A 25,771-nucleotide genomic window follows, 5' to 3' on the forward strand; every position below is an offset into this window, starting at 1 on the left:
GTTTTAATGTGACTGGGTCTTCTCATGAAAGGTTAGCAGATTTAGACATACCTTTAAGATGGGGCTTCATGTGCTGCTCTAGTGGTCTGTGGCACCCTCCAGTGGTCACAGTAGTACAATACTATAAATGCTATAAATTCATAGTAGCCTATGGGGACACCTCTTTATACTGAATATTAATGCTTTCTCTGTCTTAGAAAAATCATGGTGAGTTAAAAACTTTTTTCAATCACTTCCATGTCATTGTCATAGTGACTCCAAATCAATACCAAAATCACTGATAAATTAGTATTATAAATGAATGTTCATTTTTGCTGTTGCACACTGTTAATAGCAACAGTGTCCTCTAAAAGCAAAGAGTGAACGAGCTGAGGGTCGCAGCTTAATCAAGTGCTTCTTTGCAAAGCTGGTTTCAAAGCAAAAGCTGGCCAACATTTGATTACATTATAGTGGAAATAGCTAGCAATAACTTCTTCTTATGCACTTTGTCACCAAAGTCTCTGTATCTGGAAGTCAGAATGTTTATTAGGTTGTTGAAACTAATATTTGGCTTAATAAACCCAACATTGTAACCTTTTCTATAATGTACTTTTGTATTAATTTGGTGCATTGATGTAGTGTGCCATAACCAAGATGAGGAGTCGGGACAGTGTCGCTGAACATGCCCCATGTGACACTTGCCTATAAAGTCTTTAAACTCACTCCCTAATTGTCTTGTCCATTCTAGCCAGATCTCTCACTGCTTGGTTTAACATTTGATTATGGAAACTTTATAGTATTTAGTGATACATTAAAATATTTTCCAGAATACAATGCAATAGAAGAAGAAGAATGAAGTTACTGATTATATTAACATTTCATATGAAGGTCTTTCAAGACTATATTAGCATGAAGCTTACATGATTGTGAAGTTTTTACACCTCACTTACATGATCTGGCTGGTAAATAAATGCTGAGATAGTGAACTATAGAAACAAATTGATAGAAAAATAGATGAAGGCAAGAAAAAAAGAGGTATGCATATGTGACATATTTTATTGCCATTGTTGTTGTAGACATCATGTGCACAAACTCACTCATCCAATATTAGAGAAAGACAATAATAAAATAAATATGAGGTTCTTTTAAAACAGTATTTTCAAGTTTTTGGAGATATTTGTTGTTAAAGTACACACATCAGTATATTAGTAAACCTATTGATTTATAGTGCCTGTGCATTACTGGTTAACTTAAAGTATGATGTTCTTACACTGTATCAAAAATGACAAAAATTTGAATAGATAATTTTAATAATGTAATAATCTTAAGAACACCTCTTAAAAAAGGCTTCCTCTCTTGTGTTTTCAAAACTATTAACTCAAGAATCACATATCATGTTATAATAAAGAAGCCTAGCACAACAAGCAGCAGCAAATAAACAACAACCACAGAATCGCTGTCTTCAGTTGCAATGTGAAAACTCAAATAACATTACAGGCTAACATTAGACACCCCCTTTATACACTGTGTATTTAAAACCCAACAGGCTCCAGGAAGGCGGCCTCTATCCTCTATTTCAGGACCTTTCCCCCCCTGATGGGGGTAGGTTCGGGGGATGTTTGTGGTAATAGTCTGGTGGGGTGGGATTGGGGCTTGCATTCATCCCTGTAGGGACATAATACATACTCTCCAGGTAGCTCTGGTCCAGTTGTGGATGGTTCTGGGGCTCTGGCTTGGACCCCTGACCAGAAGGATTCCTGTAGTTGACCCCAGGCCCGCTTGGGTGCATTGTTGCTGTGGCAGAGGCCTCAGGATATCGGGGTGGCTGGGGCTGTGCTTGGGGGTGGGCTGGAGGAGGAGGAGCTGCATAGGGCATGTACTGTGGAGCAGGGGCGTACATGTTGGGGTTGTGGAGAGATGGGTAGGGGGCTGCTGAAGGAGGATACAGGCCTGAATGTGACATTGCTTGTTGTGGGATGAGCACTTCCACATATTGGCCAGTCTCTGGGTCAAACAGCATTTTTCTCAGTGGCTGTACAGGCACCTCGATATAAAAATACTTCCCTGTCTCAGGATCCAGGAGCACTCTGCGAGGTGTCTGTCCATAGCTACTCTCTGAGTACAAACTGGAGCTGTCACCCCCATATTCAGAGCCATAGGAAGGCCCCAGGCTTTGAGGGCCACACAGGTACTGGGGATCCAAAGGAGGAAGGCCAGGAGAGTGGCTGTGGCTAGGATCATTGTAAGGAGCCCCAGCCATGCCTGGTGGCTGTTGCTGGGGGGATCTGTGGACAGGGGGTCGTCGAGGGTCAATATGCTGGGGTGGCTGCAACGATCGGTCAGCAGGGCAGGCCTGCATGAGTGAGGGGTGGGGAGGGCCGGGAGGAGGCTGGTGGAGAGGCTGGTACATGGCCGGTGGCTGGCTTGGACCAAGAGGACTTGATTTGGGAGAGCCAGGCTGGTAGCTAATTGGCTGAGGGTCAGGTCTGCACTGGTGGGTACGAAGAGGGGGCTGAGCCACTGGGTAAGGTAATGCCTGTCCTGGAGAGAGTGGAGGGGCAGGGGGGGTGGGGTTATGTGGGCTGCGGTGATGGTGAGGAGGGGTGAGACCAGGGTGGGAAGGGCAGCCAGCTGTGCAGGAGCAGGGAGGAGGGCGGGAGGAGGGTTGATAGCGATTTGACCTCCTGGGGGTCAGATCTGGGAGCATGAGGGGACTGAAGCTTTCTCTTTCATCGTAGCTTGGAGGGTCATCTGAGGCATAAAAACGCAGATCTGTTCTTTGAGAGCGCTCGCTGGAGAGTGATCTGTAGCATGGCTGGTGTGTGTGTCCTGGCACTTGTGTTGTGGAAACAGCAGTGGGTGGTTTTGCATTGTTTGAAGTTACCGGCATTGCTTGCTCATGAGGGTATGCCATCCTAGAATACTGTGGTTGGCTGTCTGGATCCATAACAGCTGGCTGGCTTGGCTGGTTGGCTCCAGCTGAGACAGGTCCAGAGACTTGGTTTGCTTTTGGGTCAGAAACTGGACCTGGAGCTGAGGTTAAACCTGGGTCAGTGGCTGATGTTGGAGCTGTAGCTAAGGTTGTGGGTCTTTGTGTATAACTAGAGATCTGAGGCGAGGCCCCTGGCTTTTGCTGCCGACCTCTGTCATTAGATGCCTCTGTCTCTGATGGTGCTGTTGACTGGTTTGAGAGATTGGAGATGGTGGTTGCTGTTGTTTTGCATGGTGGAGGTTTGAGGCTGGATACTGCAGACACAGCTAGTTTTCTTGTATAGCTTGATGTTGATGTGGACTCACTGGAGATCTTTCTATATATTGTCGGTGAGGACACTACAATTGTTTGAGGCCTCTCCTCACCTTGTGGTTTTACAGTTGGTGTTGTTGCTGATGGTCTCTGTGCTTCACTTGGCATTGCTCCTAAATCTGCAGGTTTAAATTTGCAGCTTGGTTTTGGAGGCACAGCTGGCTTATGAGAATTTTTAGCTATAGATTTAACTTCAATGGTTTGAGGCCTGTTGTTTCCTGTAGAGTTTGAGGGTATCTCTTGTTTCTGTGTTTCTTTAGACAGTGACTTAACCTCAATTGGCTGTGGTCTGAATCTCCTCATTGCAGGGGACCTTGGGGGAAAAGATGGATCTAGTCTTTTCACTGCTTCAAAATCTCCTATTTCCTTCTGTTTTGTAGGAGGTGGCGTTTGCTCCACCGTATTCCTTAGCAGAGAAGCACTTTTTTGCATTGCTGTGTCTTTTACGGTAGGCTTAATGCTAACTCCCTCATCTTCTCTGGTCTTTGAAAGGGTGTCTGTGTTGTCAGACACTGCTGAGGGGCCTGACGTGGTGGATAAAGAAGAGAATGTTCTCTCTCTATGAGACTCGATTCGACCTCCATCTGAAGGAGTGGTGGTCTGAAGGGGGATCTCCAGGCAGTTCACATGCTTACAGGGAACCCCTTTACCTTCAGCTGCATTTTGGTTGTCACCCACAACTGCTCCAATGTCAGCTTGGTAGCCTTTCTCCTTTAATAACATGGAAACTGAGTGGCCACTGCTACTAGGGGTACTACCAGGGGTAGTGGGCCCAGGTGAAGGTGAAGCAGCTGGGGCTTGGAGTGGGACGGGAATCTCTTCCTGGGCTGGAGATGCACATGTCTTGGTCCTGCTGGATCCATCCCTTATTAACACTACAGCAGTGGACACCTCTCTTTCCTTACTGGGCAGTTTGGGGAGGCTTCCGAGCATGGGAGGTTTTCTGTCTGTTCTAACCACCACAGGTTTGTCCTCATTGTCTGGCACTTTATGCATTTCTGTCTTAGCCTCTTGTGTTTTTGCTGCCATGTTTAGATCATGTTGACATGGCTTGGAAATTGCTGTGTTGTTTGCATTTGAGGACTCGGTGACAAGCTTTGGAGACGCCTGGGGTTTTTCACCTGGGTTCTCTGAGTCTGTCTTGCTGCATGACATTTTATTTTTGTCTTCTTTCCAGCAAACAGCCTTGTATTCTATTTGCATTGGCTGTGGACGAGACAGAGGATTTCCTTTGCCCTGAAGAGATGGAGATAAGGTTAGCAGCTTTGAGTCTTTTATCTCCTCTTTCTGTTTCTCTTTCCTCTCCACCCTGAACTCCTCTTCCCTTTCTTCCCTCCTCTCCTCCCTCCTTATTTCTTGCCTTACCTCCCTCTCCTCCACTACTATGACCTCTTCCCTCCGTTCCTCTTTTATTTCTTCCCTCCCTTCCTCATTATAATTTTCCACCCTTTCTTCATTTACATTTGATGGCATTACAGCACTAGTTGCCTTGAAGGACAGGTTATATGTATTTTTTACAAGCCGCCTCACATCTCTAACTTTGTGAATGGGGACCTTAACTTGATTATTCCCATTTCCTTCTTCTTCCTCTGTTTTCTCATCTACACTGGTCTCTACCCTTTCCTCCTTTTCTCTGAAAGACACATCTGGTGAAGAAGCCTCAGGTTTGTTTTCTGCCTCAGGTGTGAGACAGACATTTAGGGGGGCCTTCTTTTTCTCCACGGCTTTGAGTTTAATCTCCTGTGTTTTTGACATGTAGGCACCCTTTTCACCCTGTTGGAGTTGTTTATGGTCCTCTGTGTTTTCACATTCCTGGTCTCTATTTGTCATCCTGGCCTGCATGCTGCTGGCTCCAGTGGCAGAAGGAGCCCCTGTGTTCCCGGCAGTGGCATTTGCTGACTCACCACCCTCCCTTTCGTCCCATGCTTTACTGTCATCTGCTCGTTGTACTCCAGTTCTTAACTGGTTACTATCAAATGGCACTTTCAATTCAGATCTCATTTCAGATCTTAATAAAGTTGCATTCCTGCTTTGAAAATCAACCTCTTCACTCTCAGTCTGTGAAAAGTTAAAACTTCTGCTGCTGCTGGATGAACTTGGCCTGTTACTCGATCTTACTCCAAAACCTTTTGGTGGTTTGGCTTCCTCCTTTGTGCTTGGTTCTCCTCTCACAGGAAGACCTTCAGATGAAAGACTATAATCTGACTTAAGACTGGAACTCAGATTATGTGCATCAGGTTTTGGGGATTTATTAAGTGTTGCCACTGCACTCTCGGTTGGTGGGCTGTTTTCCACAAAAGTGGGGCTCACTTCCTCTCCTGCCTGCTCATCAGGTTGTTTATCAACACTTTGCATCTTCTTGGACAACACACTCTTGATGAGACAAGTGGCCATCTTGGTTTTAGTGCATGTTTCATCCAGAGAAGCAGATTTCTGGAGTTTGGATTTTCTTTCATTCTGTTGATTGGGCTCAGGGCTGGGCTCAGAATGGTAGCATTCTTGCATTGCTGCTGGTGTACTGTGTTGTCTCACGAATGTCTCTCTGGAGTGACTCTCTAGAGATGGGCTTTCCACCATCACTGGTACCCCAGGACTGCTATTTTCACTGCTCTCATCCTGCTTCCCTTCAGCATTACTCTTTCTCTTCAGCTGGATCTGTCTCTTTGGCACTCCTCTTCTCACCATCCTGGAGTCCTCTCTTTCCATGGCGACATCTACGCACTCAAAGCTGCCCATCTCATAGCGCCTTGATGGATCTAGGCCATCTGAGTAGTATGCAGGTGGTTGCTGGAAGGAGAGTTCATCATTGTCCAGCTTTGGAGCAGAACCCCTGAAGTCAGCATAGGCCAGCCAGGCGGCATTGACCCCAGCTGGGCTCTCCTGGGTAGATGGTTGAGAAATGTTGGTAGATGAACGGTGGCTGGAGTTGTACATGTCAAGATAATCTACCTCAGGGCTTGAGAGGCTGTGGAAAGCAGAGTCTGTAAACCACTTCACCTCATTGTCTGCCTCATCAAGCTCACTTCCCATGCTGGAGCTGGAACTCCGGCAGGGCCTGTTTGCAGCCACACGTCCAGGAGCACTATTCTTGTTCTGGGGCGCAGGAGGTTGAAGTCGTCTGCTAAGACCACCACCCCTGTTGTCTTGTTGGGAAGCAAGTCTAAGCAGACTCTGTTGTTGCTGTAGCTGTCTGGTGGCAAGCATGCTCTCTGAATAGGAATGCACTGTTGGCAGTCCCTGGCGGGTCTCTCTGCTTGTGGGAGCTGTTCTGCAACTCACTGGCCCTTTTCTATTCCTGGCATTGAATGACAGCTCAACCTGTTCCCCTCTGTAACTGGCATCCCCCTGCCACCCCTTCCCCTTTTCAGGAACCCGCTCCTCCCTCTTACTCTCTCTCTCCTTCTCCGTATCCCTTTGCCTGTCCCTACCTACCTCTCTATCCTCCTCCAGCTGCATTTCCCTCTCCATCTCCAATTGCGTTCCTAGCCTGACCCAGTGGGCCTGGCTATTATTGTCAACAGGAGCAACATTGGGGCTTTCCTTATTTGTCAACACTTTCTTTAAATTACCACTCTGTGAAGATGTTACAACCTGAGAGGGGCTACGGCTTCTGTTCTGCCACTGTCTGTATGGTTTCTCAGGGGCTATGATGTGGACAGGTGTAAACCTGGTGAGTGGTGGAGAGGGAGTCCGCCTTCTGTTTACATGGTGGGCCATGTCCTCTGTGAACCTCTCTCTGTTTTCACGTCTAACGCTGTTTGACAATTGTCTTCTTGCGTGCTCAGGTGTGCAACCTGATTTTAATGAGCTGCTTTCAGAAGTTAGGGAATAAGTAGTGAAGTGAGGCTGTGGGTTGTCCAGACTCTGCAGAGGTGAGTTGGATGGATCCCTGTGGACAAGTGAAATGTTTGGACTCCTGTTCTTAGATACTAGAAGATTAGGGGAAGGAGACTTGATTTCAATGGCTGGATTATTATAAGGGTCTTCTTTATGAAAAAAGGTGGGGCTAATGGCTTGTTTTTCCTCAGAGAAGGTTAAACTCAAGTTATCCTGATGGCTTGCTTCCTTTGGTGTTGCCTCTCTCTCTGTGCTTTGTTGTTTCAGTGAACTGTCTACCTTTTTGACAGCTAAGAAAGGTGAAGTAGATAAAGGTGAAGGAACTGCAATCACTGGTGATCTGCTTTTGATTTGAGCTACAACTGATTTGTCTCCACTGTATAATTCATATGAGGGTGACACACTCTCTTTTTCCAAATGTGTGGGGTACTGAATTTCTGTGATATCAATTGAAGAGGAATCCCCCTCAACCTCAGCTGTACATGTATTTCTTAGAGGAGGAGTAAGATGTGTATCTTGAGAGTTGTACTCTATGGAGAGGTTTGCTGATGAATGTTGATGGTACCTCTGCTCAGGAGATGGGGCAACAGGTGATGGATCTTTACTTCTATGCTGAGGTGAGGGACTTTGATACTTGTCAGATGAAGGGGTTTGATATCTTGGCTCAGGTGAGGGAGTGTAATGCTTTGACCGAGGTGAAGGTGTTTGGTATCTACGTTGATGCGGCAGAGTTATTTCAGGCTGCAAGACAGAGCTTTTGAAGCCTGATATATGAGGTGAGTCTTGTGGTGTACCAGTGGACTCTGCTAAACTGCTTTGTATACCGTCTCTGCTTGGGGTAGGGCTCCTTGCTTCAGGAGACACAAGTGTCCTACAAGGCTCAGGGGTGGAGAGACGTGAGAGCTCAGCAAATGGGGGAGTGTCCCTGTCCTCAGGCTGAACAACAGAGTAAGAAATCCCAGTGATATGAGGGGACGAAGTGAGGCTTCTTGATGAGGCAGAGTCAAAGTGAGGCTCTAGGAGAGGAGAGACTGATATTGTCTCCACTTCAGAAGACTGCTCTCTCCTACTGACCTCAGGTGAGGATGCTGTAATCCTGATTTCAGGTGAGGGGGCAGTATGTCTGTGCTCAATGGAAGAGCAGTTGCTCGTAACTCCAGGTGATGGAGATAAACTATAACTTACCACAGGTGAAGACACCTGGGTCCTGATTTCGGTATGTGTTGAAATGTCTCTTATTTTATGTGAGGGGCCAAGAGAGGGAGTTCTTGTCCCAATCTGAGCCAGAGAGGCAGCACTGAGCAGGCCAGGTGAGGGAGCTGTGTGTCTTAATTCAGGTGAGACACTCCTCTCCACAAGCTCAGGAGATGTTGCTATTGAAATGACAGGTGAGGGAGGTGTGTATCGGGGGGCAGGTGTAGACACAGTACTGACAGATTCAGCTGATAACCTTGTATCTTGGCTCGCAGGAGTAGTTGCGGTGTCTCTTCCTGCAGTGGAAAGATCTGAAATCAACTCAGGGGTGTGGGTAGAATCTTCAATATCAGGTGTGGAGCCTCTGCTGAAGAGATCAGGCAGGGAGACCCTCCTTCTTAGTTCAGGAAAAGGAGATGATGCTGGGGTATGAGGTGAGTAGGACCTATTCTTCAGCTTGGGAGAGACCAGTGTTTCTCTTGACTGGGATGATAACTCCGTACTACTGGATGAAGGTAATGGAGATGAAAGGATGGCTCTAGATTCAAAGGATGATTCTGTAAAATCTAGAGAAAAATCTTTGGATGTGGGCTCAGGTGAGAGACTGCTGTGTTGATCAAAGTAGCTGCTCTTTGGCTCAGGTGAGACTTGTGCTACCCTGAACTCAGGTAAAGATTGGTTGTTCACTGATTCAGAGGAGGATGAGCTGACACAGTTCCTAGGCTCAGGGGAGGGACTTGGATTTAAAGACAGTGAGGGGCTGTTGTGTCTATCTCTGAAACTAGGAGTGATTCTCCTTGGTTCAGCTTCTGATTGAGTTTCTCTAGGATTAGATGGTGATGGTGAACATCTTTTTTCAACTGAGGAAGAAGATAAGGATGATGCTCTTCCCTCTGGACTGAGGGTATAGGGGCTGTTATGTCCAGGAGAGGGGGTCCTCTCACCAGTGTTGAGGACTTCAGATGATGGGCTAGCTGTACTAAGCTGAGGTACTGGTGATTTGCTTTTTGGTTCTAAATTTGGGCTACTGTCCACAGAAACTTCTGGATGCCCTGAGCTCAGTCCCTTGCCCTCCTGCTGTCTCTTCTCTGAAGACTCACTCTGCAACAGGGGGCTGTAAAGCCTTTCTCTTGAATCTTCAAAGCCCTCCTCTCCTTCACTGGAGCCCTGTGCAGTGTGGTAAGAGCCAGAGGAGTCGTTCAGATCATCCACCAGGGATGATGCAGCAGCTGTTCCGTCCACCTCCCTCTGAGAAGGGACAAAAGCCCCTACAGCAGGGCTGCTTGAGAGGGAGGGCGACTCACAGTCGTCTCCAAAAATGTCACACAGGCAGGTAGTCTCGGAAATGGCACTACGCTGACTAGGGACGTTGATGATATCGAAGATTTCAACGTGGTTGGGGGTACCGTCACGGCACAGGGAAAAGGTGTGGGGGGCACTGCGCAGGAAAGAGTAGCTGTCCCCCTGGAGAGTCCAGCTGTCCATCGCTCGTCCAAAAGCTCCAAATTGTCACTGTGGCCAGTCCCGTCTGCTCCTCTAGTCTGCTCTGGGCTCTGTTCCTGGACTAGAAATAACATATGGTCACCTGGAGGGTGTGTAGCTCATTCATTTATGTCCCTAGTAACACTGATGAATATCATCAAGAGGCAAAAGCTTATTAATAGCAAATATAGAGGCTAAAGCATTGTGCATTGTTTCTGTTTTGTTAGCTTGCCAATAGCAAATTCAGCTTTTAACCCTCAAATGTTCTTAGAATACTTACAATGCACGGAGATAGTAAGCCTCCAAAAGGGGTTCAGAACATTAATATAACTATGCCTTAAAAAGCAGTAGCAAGCAGCGTGAAATCGAAATAAGAGCATATAAAAGAGCATATAAAAACATTAAGCTGACAAAAATATTTAGTTGATACCAGAAATTCAGTGTTTCTACATGTACTTAAAAGCTCACAAGATTACATCAAGACATTATATATGACGTGCAACTTATTTTGAATTACAAAAACTGAGATTTATTTATCTTACATATATGGAAAGTGACAATATTTATATTAGCTCTGCCCAATACATACCCTTTATCTAAACTTTCCACATTGCCTTGGTGTAGGACTGACTAGAGAAAGAGAGCCTGCTCCCTGTGCAAATAGAAAAAGACAGAATGATTGGTACTGTACCTTTAGCCAAAGATGAGGCTTTCCCAAGGGCATCGAGTTCCTCTGTGTTGTAATAGCTGCCCCTCATCCAGCAAACTGTCTCTCAAAGTCCACAGCTGAATCCAGTACTGAGCAGCTTTGTACAGCTCAGTCTGGCAGTGTGAAACTGGCTAGACAACTTCAAAATGTAAAAGGCACTGCCATGTATCAGACTTGAATAGAAAATGTAAAGAGGGGCATCTTGCTCAGACCCATTACATCCTCTAATGCTCCCATCTCTATTTCTGCCCCTCCCTTCTGAGCTGGCCTTAGGGAAATTGCTTACTGAGTCTAACCTGGATCTTTTTTCTTCTCCAGGCTGGTGTTTGGTTGGACATTGGCTTTCCTGTGTGAGCTGGGCTAGGGTGTAGCGCTGGGGGTGGGTGGGTTTATAGTTAGCAGCAGGTGCTGATCCGGCCAGGATGGATGAGTGCGCCTGGAATCTGACACTTACAGCCAGCTCAGTCACAGGGCTCCTCTATATATAGACCCATACTATCAGGGCCAGATAGCCATAGCTTTAGCTGTTTGCCTGGGCATGCTGGTGGGGGAAGAAAGTAGAAATACAGAGCTTGAAGTACAGCCCACACATGTCCACTTAACCACTACATATGAGGTTATACTTAACATTGAGGGTGCAGTTAATGTATGCTTGTATGTATGTATATGTATGTATGTATGTATGTATGTATGTATGTGTGTGTGTGTGTGTGTGTGTTGAATGTGTGTAAATGAAACGTTGTAGCTGGGGTACAACGGGTCAAAGTTTAACACTGACGACCACCCAATTGGCTCACTGGCAGAACTCCTGTGCGCTGCATGGTAGCCAGCACCACTTGCATAACGCTCTCACGTTTTAAGTCACGTTTTTCCTTTTAATGTCTGGAAATTGTATGTTCTATTTTAAATTCCCATTTAAGCTGTCACACAAATGTTTGATGAAAACTGTCAAAACAAAAGGGATCATGTAATTTTAATGTACTTATTATTGTTGCTACAATAGCAGCACCCTCTGAGCCACATTGAGGCTGTCTGGGCATGTTTTATGGTAGTGAGTTTGGATAAACCCTCTGTCCCTAACCTAATACCTCATGGGATAACCATTCATTCTCAGTCATTAAATCAATCAGGGCAAGCCAATGGAAAATCTTTGATTGTAGCCCCGACTGAATGTTGCATAAGGCTGTGACTGAGGGTATATTATATCTGTCGTATCAATGGGTTGAGAGATCACTTTCAACACTGGAAAGTCAACAATCTATTATATGTATGGCATCATACATATGTAATTTGGCCCCCTTTTCTGTCTGAAGTGTCATACATTGCCACAAGTGCACAGATTTTTAAACTTAGTCCTTGACCTTGGTGGAGTTAGTGCAATATGGCTCTACTCACAGAACTACTGTATACAACAGCTATATATCTTTTTTTATTAATACTGTACAAACTCATTTTTGTTTATAGACTTGTGTTTATAGACTCCAGATGAGTGATTTCATATTTTACTGGAGGCTCTAATGGCATGACAAACATGAATCATCAGCCCTCTGAACTCTTAACAGGTACTAAGGAGAGGATGGATGATATGATTAGAACTTATACAGTAAACTGGCATGCACTATTTCATGATGTGTTATAAATAAACATAGATATTACTTGAAAAAACACAGAGTGAAAGTGTAAAATATGGTCTTGCAGAACAATAGTTTTAAAAGGTTGGAGAGGACATCATGCATGCATGTGTGAATGCATATGTGTGTGCTCAGTATGAGATAGTGTGAATTTAAATGTACAGAAGTGCTGATAAATTTGAACCTCTGTGGTTATGGCAGCACAGTAAACTGGAGGAGGACTCAGAGGGAAAGAATGATGAGCACCTCAGCAATGGGGAGCTTTAGTCTACATCACTGATAGATTAGTCACACAGCCTGTTAAAGTCCAAAGACCTCACCCACACTTGCAGCAATGCAACACACCATTAAGCCATGCATAAAACAAAAACTGTGTGGGCATCTATAAGTGGAAAAACGTAATCTAAATCAAGGGGCTTAGCAGGGAGACTGTCCACATGTTGAGCAAATGTCAAATGCTGTCTGGCTCACTTCCTTATGTGTGACGATAAATAAACATGGCTAACTTTTTAAAATTCGTTACGGCTAGGTTACTTTTCCCCCTTGTGTTCCATCTGTGGGATATGATGCTAAATAAGTGTCCAGTATTAATGACAAACAGTAAGAATATAAACATAAGATCACATTTCAAATCTATCTTTTTTAAACTGACCTAGTTGCTCTTTTAGGATGTGATTAACTTTGCATGGCCTAAATCTAAACAAGCCACATTTCTAATGTTAGCTATATTTGAATGTTTTAGCTATCAGTGATGGACAATTTTGAGATACTTGTACTCTACCTAAATATTTCTATTTTATGTTACTGCTGTACTTAGGCCAACTAGTTACTTGGCTGATTAAGACTTTACATACAAAACATATATTGGCTCAAAAAATATGATGTATTGCTACAGATGAAACTACCCAAGAGTACACAAAATAGTTAAAATGAGCTCTACCTTGACCAGCTATAACAATAAAATGTTGTTTACATGGTGATGCATCAGTATCCTTACTGTGCCAACCTTTAAAGGATGAGTTGTGACAGCTTCAAAACGCCAGCGTGCAAGAGAGAAATGTGATTCAAGTGAAAATCATATGGTGCACGAAGAGCTGTTAGTCTTTGATGTCGCAGAGAACATGACTTTTATTGTGAAATGTCCAGTCAACGCAGAATGCGACACAGGAAGATCCGCATTACGACTGCTGGAGCAGTGTTGCCATAACAGGAAAGTGGCTAACGCTAATGTTTGCTAACTAATTAGCAGTATAGGTGAGTGGTGTTTATTTAAACACATCTTAAAATTCAGTTTAACGGCGATAGATGTTTTAAGTGTTGGAATAATACAAAATAATGAGGACAAGCGGGTTGTCATTCTCTACTGAAATTATTTGGGCCTTGTCAGTCAGCAGCTGGCTAACATCAACTAGCTAAGTAGCTGCTAACGTTAGCAACGGCGAGCTATTGTAGCTAGTCAGCCGCTGTGAGACCGTTTGTTTATGTTTGCTGTGCGACAGCTTAATTTTCCAAATTACCGCATCGAATCAAAGTACATGGTTAGCAGTTTGTGGCACTTCATATTTATCAATGTTAGTGAGTAATACAAATACGAAACGTGGCATTTAAATATTAAAATAGAAATCTAGCTTGCGTTTATGTTGGTTAACGTTAGCTCTATTACGGTAACTGCTAAGTAGGCATGTCCTGTATTCAGTTTATAAGCGGTGACTTACAGCAAACCTATACTTTCTTACTTCTAATAAGTAAGTAATAGTATCTGAATGCAAACCATCTGCTGAAACAAAATCACCGATCAAAATTTTCTTTCGTTACCTGATGATTCAATTATACATCTGTGTGGTTGAGACGCTAGTGGCGACTAACGTTAATAAACACCAGGCCGCAGAGTACACTGTGTGCCTGCGCTTAATGTTGTTAAGGCCTTACTAGTTGTTAGCAGTGTTACACTAGGCCAAACTTTTACTGGGTAGGTTTGCCTTTTCTTCTCTTGATTAAAAAAAATAAAGTATGTTTACCTTTTGTCAAAGGTCTTGTAAAGCATGGTGCCTCAGTGCTTGGACTGTCTCGTTCAAGAGGCAGCTGTGTGACAATCATGGGATTGTCAATATGATATCAGTTTAGACAAATACTGCAGGCAACTGATATGTGACATTAAAGTAAAGGAAGGGGATCCTCAGCTACATATTTAATACATCCACAATCCAAATTTGTAAGATTTTCTTTTGTGTAAACTATAGAGTTCACTGAAAAGAGAAAACAAAAACATTAATTATTTGAGTCTGACCAATACATAAGCTGGGCTAATATATCGCTGTCTGCTGATTGGTAACAAGAAATTGCATTTCAGAAGATATCTTTGAGGTGGTTTAGAAACAGTGGTGCCATTACATAGCACTAACACATTTATTTTTCAACATTAAAGGGTCATGCCTAGTACATATCTTGGTCAAAATTATTTAAAAACAAATTTTAAAGCATTGTTAAAAAAATGATTTGTTATGCTTTGTATTTAGGAAAAAAAAGGGGGGGGGGCTGAAATGATTAGTCGATTGGCCAGAAATCGATTGATAAATTGTTTTTGTTTTGTTTTGTTTTTACCTAGTTCCAGCTGAGGATCTGCTGCTTTTGTGTCTTATGTACTCGTAAACTGAATATCTTTGGGTTTTGAGCTGTTGGTCGGACAAAACAAACAATGGGAAGCCATCACCTTGGGCTTTGGCAGATTAATCTAGAATGAAAACAACTGTTATTTGCAGCCCTAAAAATTTCAAAAAACACTAGCCTTTATATTCTTATCCAACTGTCAAATATCGGTATTGGCCTCAGAAATCCAGTATTTATTGGGCTACATTAATAGTTCACTGTCTTTGACCTGTATTTTTCTCTTAAATCTAGGTGTTGTGTGTGTGTGAGTGTTCCAGTCTGAACCATGGAACAGTGTGCATGTGTTGAGCGGGAGCTGGAGAAAGTGCTCCATCGCTTTGTAATGTATGGCCACCAGTCTGAGGAGAGGCTAGACGAGCTCCTGCGCAGTGTCTGTGAGATACGAGGACAGCTAGTTGCTTTTGGTAAGAAAAACTGATACACATAAGATGACTGAACACTAGGAAGATATAATATTTGCAAGTTAAGTTAATTCAATCTTCTTTTTATAGTAGTTTTAATTTATTTGTCCCATCAGAAATTAATATTGTTTGTTATACTTTATCAGTGCTGTATCATAACTCATCAGGCACGTATTACTTTATTTTACTATTATGTTTTCCCTTTTCTCTCTTGCAGGAGTACAAGATGCAGACCTATCAGTCCTATCTCAGACTATGGCACAGTGTTGTAAGAATATCAAAGAAACAGTGCAGATGCTAGCCTCCCGACATAAGGACATCCATGGCAGTGTGTCAAAAGTGGGCAAAGCCATTGACAGGGTAAGGACAGCCAGCAACTTTCTTTAACATTTAACATTTGGCATGCATATACTTAACCTCTGATATGCTTCTCTGCAGAATTTTGATGCAGAGATCAGTGCTGTGGTGGCAGAGACAGTTTGGGACACCCCAGAGAGACAGAAATACCTGAGTGAGACCATTGTGGAGCACCTCTACAGACAAGGGATGCTCAGTGTAGCAGAGGATCTTTGTCAGGTAACTGTGAAACCTTCAAACTAATGTTTTTGGTGTAAACATTTAAGATGATTCCTTTCCGAAATGTATTAATGCAAATTAATTGAACCAACATTATGGGGCTTCAAATCTATTGTAATCCTTGTTTTTTGTCAGGATAAATAACCAAAGAATTCCTAATAATTCAAAATTCCCTTGTCTGTTTTGTAGGAGTCTGGTGTAGTTATAGATATGAGTATGAAGCAGCCTTTCTTGGAGCTGAACAGAATCCTTGAAGCTCTGAGGATGCAGGACCTCAGGCCGGCACTAGAGTATGTTTTTCTTTTTACTGTTATCTGTGTCTAGACCGTCATCATCTTTGTGAAGAGAGTAAAATGAGTTGATAGACATTTTAGCTGCTTTAAGTTAAAATGCACTACAAGAAGTACAGAAACCTTTATCTATACAACATAGCACAGGAAAAATGCCATATAAGAACAGGGTGTTTCATAATTGCAGAAATGCTTAAGCTACTTTCCCGATCTGGCTGACTCTTCAAACTTTGGGAAACTCTCTGGCTACTTAGTCGAAGCTACCACTTCTATAAAGCCCAAATATGCTTGAGAAATTTCTAACTCCCTCTAGTATCTTGATTGCTATATTATGTGTCTACATAGTGGACTGTACTTATTCATGTCTGCGCCTTTTCAGGTGGGCTGTGACGAATCGGCAGCGCCTTTTGGACCTGAACAGCAGTCTAGAATTCAAGTTGCACCGCCTGTACTTCATCAGCCTGCTCAGTGGGGGAATCGGCAACCAAATGGAGGCCCTGCAGTATGCCAGGCATTTCCAACCCTTCGCCTCTCAGCACCAGAGAGGTATGATGATGATGATGATGATAATAATAATAATAATAACAATAATAATAAAAACTTTATATAGCAAGGTTACAAGGTGCTTCACAGGGGAAAAAAACAGCAGATAAAAACAACACAGATAAAGAACAGCAGATAAAGAAAAGCCAAATAAAAACAACACAGGGATCATTAAACATCTGGGGATAAAATAAAGTTGAATAAAAATGTTAAATGGACCCAGAGTGGTTAGCAGCCTACTTGTATTTGAACCGGGATGGCACGGTTCCGTCCGGTTGGTCTGTTGCTGAAGTTCAGCACATACGGTGGTGTGAAAAAGTGTTTGCCCCCTACCTGATTTTCTTTTTTTTTTTTTTTTGCATGTTTGTCACACTTAAATGTTTCAGATCATCAAACAAATTTAAATATTAGTCAAAGATAACACAAGTAAACACAAAATGCAGTTTTTAAATGGTTGTTATTATTAAGGGAAAACAAAATCCAAACCTACATGGCCCTGTGTGAAATAGTGATAGCCCCCACCTTTTAAAACATAACTGTGGTTTATCACAACTGAGTTCAATTTCTCTAGCCACACCCAGGCCTGATTACTGCCACACCTGTTCTCAATCAAGAAATCACTTAAATAGGCTAGACATCATGCTGAGATCCAAAGAGATTTAGGAACAAATGAGAAAGAAGGTAATTGAGATCTATCAGTCTGGAAAAGGTTATAAAGCCATTTCTAAAGCTTTTGGACTCCAGCAAACCACAGTAAGAGCCATTATCCACAAATGGCGAAAACATGGAACAGTGGTGAACCTTCCCAGGAGTGGCCGGCTGACCAAAATTACCCCAAGAGTGCAGCAACGATTCATCCAAGAGGTCACAAAAGACCCCACAACAACATCCAAAGAACTGCAGGCCTCACTTGCTTCAGTTAAGGTCAGTGTTCATGACTCCACCATAAGAAAGAGACTGGGCAAAAATGGCCTGCATGGCAGAGTTCCAAGACGAAAACCACTGCTGAGCACCTTTTTGGAAGGTGTGTGTCCCATTGCATCTGGGGTTCTGCAGCAGGACAATGATCCAAAACGCACCAGCAAGTCCACCTCTGGATGGCTGAAGAAGAACAAAATGAAGGCTTTGGAGTGGCCTAGTCAAAGTCCTGGCCTGAATCCTATTGAGATGCTGTGGCATGACCTTAAAAAGGCAGTTCATGCTCAAAAATCCTCCAATGTGGCTGAATTACAACAATTCTGCAAAGATGAGTGGGCCAAAATTCCTCCACAGCGCTGTAAAAGACTCATTGCAAGTTATCGCAAACGCTTGATTGCAGTTGTTGCTGCTAAGGGTGACCCAGCCAGTTATTAGGTTTAGGGGGCAATCACTATTTCACACAGGGCCGTGTAGGTTTGGATTTTGTTTTCCCTTAATAATAACAACCTTCATTTAAAAACTGATATTGTGTTTACTTCTGTTATTTTTGACTAATAAATTAAATTTGTTTGATGATCTGAAACATTCAAGTGTGACAAACATGCAAAAAAATAAGAAATCAGGAAGGGGGCAAACACTTCTTCACACCACTGTAGCACAGCACATGGACAAAAACAATTTCCATGATTAAACTTTTTTAGATAAGTTAAGATATTCAGGGCTATCTGACAACTGAACAGTGCCTGCTGTGCAGATTAGTAGTGTCAGTTGAGTCCGAGGTGGTTGGATCCCACAACGCAGTAATTGTAATAAATACAGGAAAGGCTGAAAACTAGTCTCAACTTCACTTAACCAAAAATTGCATTTTCCAATCCAATTCTGGGTGTACCTGAAAAAGTGTTGTTTTTTTTAAAATGCTAATAATGTTCAAACTTGAAACAGCATCCAGAGTCAAGACATTTGAAAAGCTCTTTAAGAGTAGACTTCTGAGAAACAACTGAGTAGACTAATCTGGGTATGTCTTTGGCTGTGACACAAAACACTGTATCAGGCATAAAGTGGACACAGTACCACACCCAAGAGCACAGCTCTAGGGAATCTAGATCGGTGTATTAGCCAGTCATCATCATCAGTGGTATCCCCCACCCTGAGATATGCCGGGTGAGTTGAGGTGAGAAGGTGTGTGTGCATCACCGCAGTGTCTCCCATGTGTTCACTGCTGCAATTTTACACACAAGCTATACTAACTTAAATAGTACTTGGTGATATATGCACAGTGTTAGAAGATATTAAAAACTACTGACTCTGAGACAGTGAGATAGTTATGGCTCACTACAAGTGCAAGGTGTTTGGTTTGAATGTTTATGATAACGTGGATCTATAATTAACATTTGATATTAAGTGAAATTAAATGTGTGAGAGGCATCATTATACAATCTGGCTTCAATTCACCACCTCACCAAGTGCGTCGCCAATTTCCCCTATAATGTGCGTATGGATGGGTCAGTTTACTTACAGGTGCTCACATTTTCCCGTCAAGTTTGTTTTTATAGATCGCAACTTTTGTAGCGTTCGCCTCTTTCAGGCCCCGTTTTGTGCGTACTACACAACGGTTAAAAATGAGACCTCTGATCTGTACTGGTTGGTCCATGAGAACAGAACTGATAACATTGAATAAGATTTTGGGGTTATGATTGTTTTTGGATGTTATGTTTGCTGATCTTGCATCTCTTACTGCTGTCTGAAAGTTTGCCATGAATTTTTTGTGTGTGTTGAGAATGATTCGTGACTTAGTTAGCTTCCACTTGTGTTCATATTTTCTGCATGTCGTTTCATGGATCGGGTGTGATCATTAAGCCAGGGGAGGGTGTTTGATTTAGGCTTTCTGGTTTTCAAAGGCACAGTATGGTCCAGAATGGAAAGACAGTGACTGTTAAAAGAGGTTAATAATTCATCCGGATTTTGTGGGAATGTAGTGGGAATAAAACAACTGGAGAAGGTGTCACTGACTTTGGCTGTAGAGTCAGCAGTAAAGATGCGAGATCGTATGATGGGTTGAGGTTTTAAAAACCAAGATGAGGAAGATAAAGGACCTTTTTAAAAATAACAGCTTTGTGGTCCTAGACATCTATTAAATCAACATTCTCTGGGCAAAAACCAGATGAAAGTACCAGATCAAGGATATAACCTTTTGGAGTGTGTTGGTTCTTTAACTGATTGTAACAGGTTGAACGATTCAACAAGGTCTAAGAACTCCCCAGACATGGGGTGAGAAGGACAACATACATGGACATTAAAGTTGCCCAGAATAAGCACTAGATAAAACAATAGATAAGATTTCAGAAAATTCTGTAATACAACTGTTGTGCCTTGGAAGTCTGTAAACTAAAATACACAGTAAAAGAGCAGGACCATGTAATAAGAAAGCTTCGAACCTCAAATGAAATAAAATTACTAAAGGAAATAGGACGGCACTTAAAACATTTCTTATGAAAAACAGCTAAACCACTGCCTCTCCCACGGGGTCGAGGAAGATAGAAATGTTTAAAATCCGGGGGAGGAGCCTCTACCAAGGCAGCAGACTCTTCTGGAGTCAACCATGTCTCGGTTACCATAAGAAAGTCCAGTTCTGCATTCAGAAGGCCAATTTTATTGTGTATTTCATCCAGAGTTGAAGGCAGTTGGGCAGATGCCCCACTGGGATGTAGGTTGGAAGTATTAGCCCCCCCCCCCCCGAGGCCTTCTGGGGCAATAGGGCCTGTTGTTGCAGATTACTGGAATTGTAGAAACCGGAGGTGACTGACAGGGGGAGCACTGTGCAGGTGTGAGAGGTGGGGAAGACTGAAGGGAGCTGTCCACGTTGCAACTGGACCGGTGGTATTTATGGTGTTGGAAGCGATTTGAGAGTCCAAAGCAATTGGTTTCCCTACTGTAAATAGCAATATAAGGAATGGAAGAAATTATGGGGTAGCCAGAGGGTCTTGGCTCCACATGAACAGCGGAAGAGGAGCATGGGAAACCATCAATAAAACTGGTGCTAGGACTCTGGGGACGACAGTTGTAGTGGGACTGGTCAGAGAGAGTGGACATTGGGGAATTGTTTTGGCTACCTGATAGTGGAATGCGTGGGTGGGCAACACCATAAGAAATGTTTCCAGACAGCAGTTTTGCCCCTAACCAGTTCGGGTGAGTGCCATCATTTCTAAACAGCTGCCTGCGGTCCTAGAAGAGGTTCAAATTGAGAGTATACAGGGACATTCCTGACACATACACAAAGATGCTTAACTTGAGTTGTGTTTCACTGTTTTTCTTAAACTAAAGAGTCCCTACATCAATTCGGTATTTGTATTATAGTAACCAAGAAGGAACGAAAGTGTTCTAAATGCAAATACATGATTATTATGAGGCCTACCTCACAATACTCCACACCTGTATTTTTTTTTGTCCCTGCAGATATTCAGATCCTGATGGGCAGTCTGGTATACCTGCGTCATGGCATTGAGAACTCTCCGTACCGCAGTCTGCTGGAGACAAATCAGTGGGCTGAGATCTGTAACATCTTCACCAGGGATGCCTGCGCTTTACTGGGCCTCTCTGTAGAGTCTCCACTCAGTGTTAGGTTAGAAAACCATGAACAACACACTAGACCTCATCTCTGATTTTCTTTTGTATAAATGTAAAGATTTTAAAAGTTGAAACAATTAATTAGATTTTTTTTTTCAGTTCAAGATGAAGCATAAATGGTGCCATTGCATTGTCATCACTATGTTGTCTTATTTACAGTGGCTTGCAAAGTATTCATACCCTTGAACTTTTCCACATTTTTTCACGTTACAACCACAAACGTAAATGTATTTCATTGGGATTTTATGTGATAGACCAACACAAAGTGGCGCATAATTGTGAAATAGAAGGAAAATGATACATGGTTTTCAAAGTTTTTTACAAATAAAACTCTGAAAACTGTGGCGTGCAAAAGTATTCAGCCCCCCGAGTCAATACTTTGTAGAACCACCCTTCGCTGCAATTACAGCTGCAAGTCTTTTGGGGTATGTCTCTACCAGCTTTGCACATGTAGAGACTGAAATTTTTGCCCATTCTTCTTTGCAAAAAAACTCAAGCTCAGTCAGATTGGATGGAGAGTGTCTGTGAACAGCAATTTTCAAGTCTTGCCACAGATTCTCACTGGTATTTAGGTCTGGACTTTGACTGGGCCATTCTAACACATGAATATGCTTTGATCTAAACCATTCCATTGTAGCTCTGGCTGTATGTTTAGGGTCATTGTCCTGCTGGAAGGTGAACCTCCGCCCCAGTCTCAAGTCTTTTACTGACTCTAACAGGTTTTCTTCCTAGATTGCCCTGGCTTCATCCATCTTCCCATCAACTCTGACCAGTTTCCCTGTCCCTGCTGAAGAAAAGCATCCCCACAGCATGATGCTGCTTACCCCCATGTTTCACGGTGGGGATGGTGTGTTCGGGGTGATGTGCAGTGTTAGTTTTCTGCCACACGCTTTTCGGCCAAAAACTTCGGCCATCTCTTGGTAGGTTTGCAGTTGTGCCATGCTCTTTCCATTTTCCGATGATGGATTGAATTGAATGGATTGCTCCGTGAGATGTCCAAAGCTTGGGATATTTTTTTTTATAACCTAACCCTGCCTCAAACTTCTCCTCAACTTTATCCCTGACCTGTCTGGTGTGTTCCTAGGGCTTCATGGTGCTGTTTGTTCACTAATGTTCTCTAACAAATCTCTGAGGCCTTCACAGAACAGCTGTATTTATACTGAGATTAGATTACACATAAGTGGACTATTTACTAATTAGGTGACTTCTGAAGGCAATTGGTTGCACTGGATTTTATTAAGGGGTATCAGAGTAAAGGGGGCTGAATACTTTTACACGTCACACTTTTCAGTTTTATTTGTAAAAATCTTTGAAAACCATGTATAATTTCCCTTCCACTTTTCCACAATTATGCGCCACTTTGTGTTGGTCTATCACATGAAATCCCAATAAAAGACATTTACGTTTGTGGTTGTAACGTGAAAAAATGTGGAAAAGTTCAAGGGGTATGAATATATTTGCAAGCCACTATAAGTCAATGCTGCCATGTCGGTTTCTCTGCAGTTTTGCATCAGGCTGTATGGCCTTGCCAGTGCTGATGAACATCAAGCAGGTGATAGAGCAGAGACAGTGTAGCGGAGTCTGGACGCACAAAGATGAGCTGCCTGTAAGTCCCTTTGAATTTCCAGAGTGCGTCTAGCACTCCTTTTCTTTCTTTTTCACCATTCAATTGATTCACATCATGTCTATTTATGTAGATTGAAATCGACCTCGGGAAGAAGTGCTGGTACCACTCTGTGTTCGCCTGCCCGATCCTCAGGCAGCAGACCTCAGAGAGCAATCCTCCCATGAAGCTCATCTGTGGCCACGTCATCTCCAGAGATGCCCTCAACAAACTGACTAATGCTGGGAAGTAAGTCAGCAATACAGCCCGATTGACTGTTATGTGCATGGTAGGATAAGGCTGTGTGAATAGCAATGGTTAAAAAACTTGTTGTGTTGTATTATCTGAGATCATAACAAATAACTCTTACATGCTCATTCGTATTGAATTATTTTCAAGTAAGTAACCAGATATAAACCAGATGTAAGCACTGTTAAGTCAGCTGCCAAAACTGCATTGTAATTAAGAGCTATATTGTTAGAAAATCACACCTAGAAGACGGATAGCAAACGCCGACGTTGTGAATCGATTACTGGTGGGTTTTTGCATTTAAAATCTTAATGTTCAGCCGGGCGACTTGTCATAACATGGATTTTCTAGTGCAATTTCTAGGAAAGAGCACTTTTCAGAATAGTTTCTGCTGCCAACTGAATTATCACACAGCAGTAACATAACATAGCAAGCAAGTATGTTTTAAGCCTGCAAGCAGTACTGTGGTGAGATTAATGGAAACCAATGGATTTCTATAAATTAAGAAATCAATCAAAAGTTTATTTTAGAAAATGGCCAGCTATATAAAGAGTACAAGATTTATAGTTAATCAGCCAGAACAACAAATATGGTCTGTTAAACTAACAAACCACACACTGTAACAGCTTGTTCCTGCTCTCCTCACCCTCCCCTGTCTCGTCCTCAGGTTGAAATGTCCGTACTGCCCCATGGAGCAGAATCCGTCACATGCCAAGCAGATCTACTTTTGATACCGCACACTGTCCTCATGAGTAAGGATGAAGTTCCCTGGAGCTCTTTGCATTTCCAGGACCATTTGCTCTGGCCCTTTTCCTCTGTCCCTGGCCTCTTGGCCTGTTATTGTAAGCATTAAGGTTTTATCCCAGTGCTCCTCTGGACAGCCTTGGCCATCCCGTAACCCACCTCGGACCCTCCAACTTTGCGTAGTATACAGAGTCCAGCGGGGATGGTCTACTACAACCTATAGTAGAGTGAGGAGTCTGTCAGTAATGAGAACATCTTCACGAAGAAGCACCTCTGAAAAAGGATCATTTATTGAAACTCATTTGCAAATGCCTGCAGTTATAGGCTTATCTTTTTAAAGTATGTAATACTTGATAGTGTTTGTTTTCTCTGCTTTATCGACTGTTTGAGTTGGAAGACTGCTTCTTTTTTCTTTTCCTTTTTTGTGACAGAAGCAGTTGAATGATTATGAATGGGTGAGTGTGGGTAAATGGTATAGATAGGCAGTTTCTGATTTCAGGTTGGTAATAAACTTCTATTACATATTAGAAAAACCGCAGAGTAACGAACTGTGTTGAAGGTTTATTATTTGCTGGTGAAGGGAACTGTGGAGGTCTATCTTGAATTGAACTCTTGAATGTGACCCATTACTCCTCCATAATGTAATAAAGGCCTCACGTAGCTTGAAAGTCACTTTTGGCTGATGTATCCGTTTGATCAGTAGAAAGATTAACTTATCAATGGTGGAACAGCTTTTTTTTGTGACTGACTGCACCAGCAAGATTTTCCTCATTGTAGAAGCCATTTGTCTTGTTCTATGTATGTATTTAACAAACAGTGACAAAAAAGAAACAAAAAATATATACTACTGTGAAATGTACTTTGTTTCTATTTTTCATTGCAACTGCCACAATGGCTCATGTAAAATAGTGAATTAAACTGAACAGCAAAATGCATAATCAACACTACTGCGTAACTTTCAGAACTAACGACTCGACGGTTCACATCACGGTTGTGCCATCGCCTCACTCTGCCCCGCACTGTGTATCCTAAGCTTGCACGCCATGTGATTTGGAGATGTAAAGTGGTGTGATGGTAGCCGTATTGTCTGACTTGCAGTGGCTGTAGGCTTGTGATTCAGCTTTACTCGTCGTGGGTGGGGAAGTCCTCTGATCATTGTGGCTGTTGTTTAATATATACTTAGGAAAATGCCTCTGCTGCATATGTTTTGCTTTTATTTGAGATTGAGTCAAAATACAAACATTCAAATCCATACATTTCCTCAGGGCTCATTGCAACAGTTCATACCACACTTTGCAGTTAGTATTAAAGGTGTACATTTATATAAGGAGTCTTGAACAGAGATTACACATATTTCACTATTGAGGCTGATAGTTTGGGTGTTGTTGGAGTTTGTATATATTATTCAACCGGTGATGTGTAAGCATACACTGGGAGAAAGTGTGTCACATGGTTAGTTGATCAATACTAATAGTGCAAGTTCCTGGTGTCCTCTTGAAAATGGTGATGTCACCTCACACTCTAGTGAGGCTAATTTGTTCAGCAAGCACCCCACCAGCATAGCTCATACTGACAATGCAACATTACACTCAGAGTATAAGAAACATTTTTATCTTGGTTTCATTTGGAATGGGTTAAAGCACGTTTTGTGTGGACTTTCACTGAATTTCCTCTGTTTTTCTTTCTTTGGTTGACAAATATTCATTGCTTCTTCGAGTGTTCCTTCAGATAGACTGCTAGCACTCTGCACTTCTGTCATATTAATTTCGTTGAATGTTTGCATTTCCTGCTTTTGTGTGTGCAACTTTTATTGTAAATATTTATCCTCTAACATGTTTCATATACTTGCATCTGAAATTAAAATAAAAATTTATACTCCAAGTCAGTTTTGGAGGCATGTTCTGGCATTTGGTGGTGGACTGCTCCTACCATCACTGACCATTTTACGTCATGGTTTTACAGCTGCTCGGCCTTCCTTTCTTCACCACTTGGTGGCGCTATTGCTGTATTATCTATACTT

The 25,771-nt window shown here is 42.7% G+C and overlaps 2 protein-coding genes across 3 annotated transcripts; one reads left to right on the forward strand and one right to left on the reverse strand.

Moving 5' to 3' along the window:
- Positions 1-1,017: 1,017 nt before the first annotated feature.
- Positions 1,018-14,658, reverse strand: si:ch73-43g23.1 (serine/arginine repetitive matrix protein 2). Of its 2 annotated transcripts, none has more exons than XM_044206297.1 (3): positions 14,155-14,658; positions 10,386-10,448; positions 1,018-9,878 (listed from the first exon to the last, which is right to left on the reverse strand). In XM_044206297.1, the coding sequence occupies exon 3, from the start codon at positions 9,797-9,799 to the stop codon at positions 1,556-1,558; it is 8,244 nt and encodes a 2,747-aa protein (XP_044062232.1). In that variant the 5' UTR covers positions 9,800-9,878; positions 10,386-10,448; positions 14,155-14,658; the 3' UTR covers positions 1,018-1,555. The 2 variants fall into 2 exon arrangements, with proteins under 2 accessions (XP_044062232.1, XP_044062231.1); XM_044206296.1 differs by lacking the exon at positions 10,386-10,448 and adding an exon at positions 10,488-11,046.
- rmnd5b (required for meiotic nuclear division 5 homolog B) lies at positions 13,236-25,632 on the forward strand. The gene is made up of 10 exons (XM_044206298.1): positions 13,236-13,390; positions 15,035-15,207; positions 15,422-15,564; positions 15,643-15,780; positions 15,970-16,070; positions 16,450-16,616; positions 20,985-21,150; positions 22,659-22,761; positions 22,853-23,007; positions 23,675-25,632. The coding sequence occupies exons 2-10, from the start codon at positions 15,069-15,071 to the stop codon at positions 23,736-23,738; spliced, it is 1,176 nt and encodes a 391-aa protein (XP_044062233.1). The 5' UTR covers positions 13,236-13,390; positions 15,035-15,068; the 3' UTR covers positions 23,739-25,632.
- The last annotated feature ends 139 nt before the right edge of the window (positions 25,633-25,771 follow it).

This window comes from Siniperca chuatsi, linkage group LG8, assembly GCF_020085105.1.
Source record: "Siniperca chuatsi isolate FFG_IHB_CAS linkage group LG8, ASM2008510v1, whole genome shotgun sequence".
NCBI lineage: Eukaryota > Metazoa > Chordata > Actinopteri > Centrarchiformes > Sinipercidae > Siniperca > Siniperca chuatsi.

Bases quoted from the DNA above. Each gene is read 5' to 3' on its own strand.
- si:ch73-43g23.1 (XM_044206297.1), bottom strand. From the start codon at position 9,799: ATGGACAGCTGGACTCTCCAGGGGGACAGCTACTCTTTCCTGCGCAGT.
- rmnd5b (XM_044206298.1), top strand. From the start codon at position 15,069: ATGGAACAGTGTGCATGTGTTGAGCGGGAGCTGGAGAAAGTGCTCCAT. The intron at 16,617-20,984 runs GTATGATGATGA...TTGTCCCTGCAG, and splicing joins CGCCTCTCAGCACCAGAGAG to ATATTCAGATCCTGATGGGC. The intron at 23,008-23,674 runs GTAAGTCAGCAA...TCTCGTCCTCAG, and splicing joins AAACTGACTAATGCTGGGAA to GTTGAAATGTCCGTACTGCC.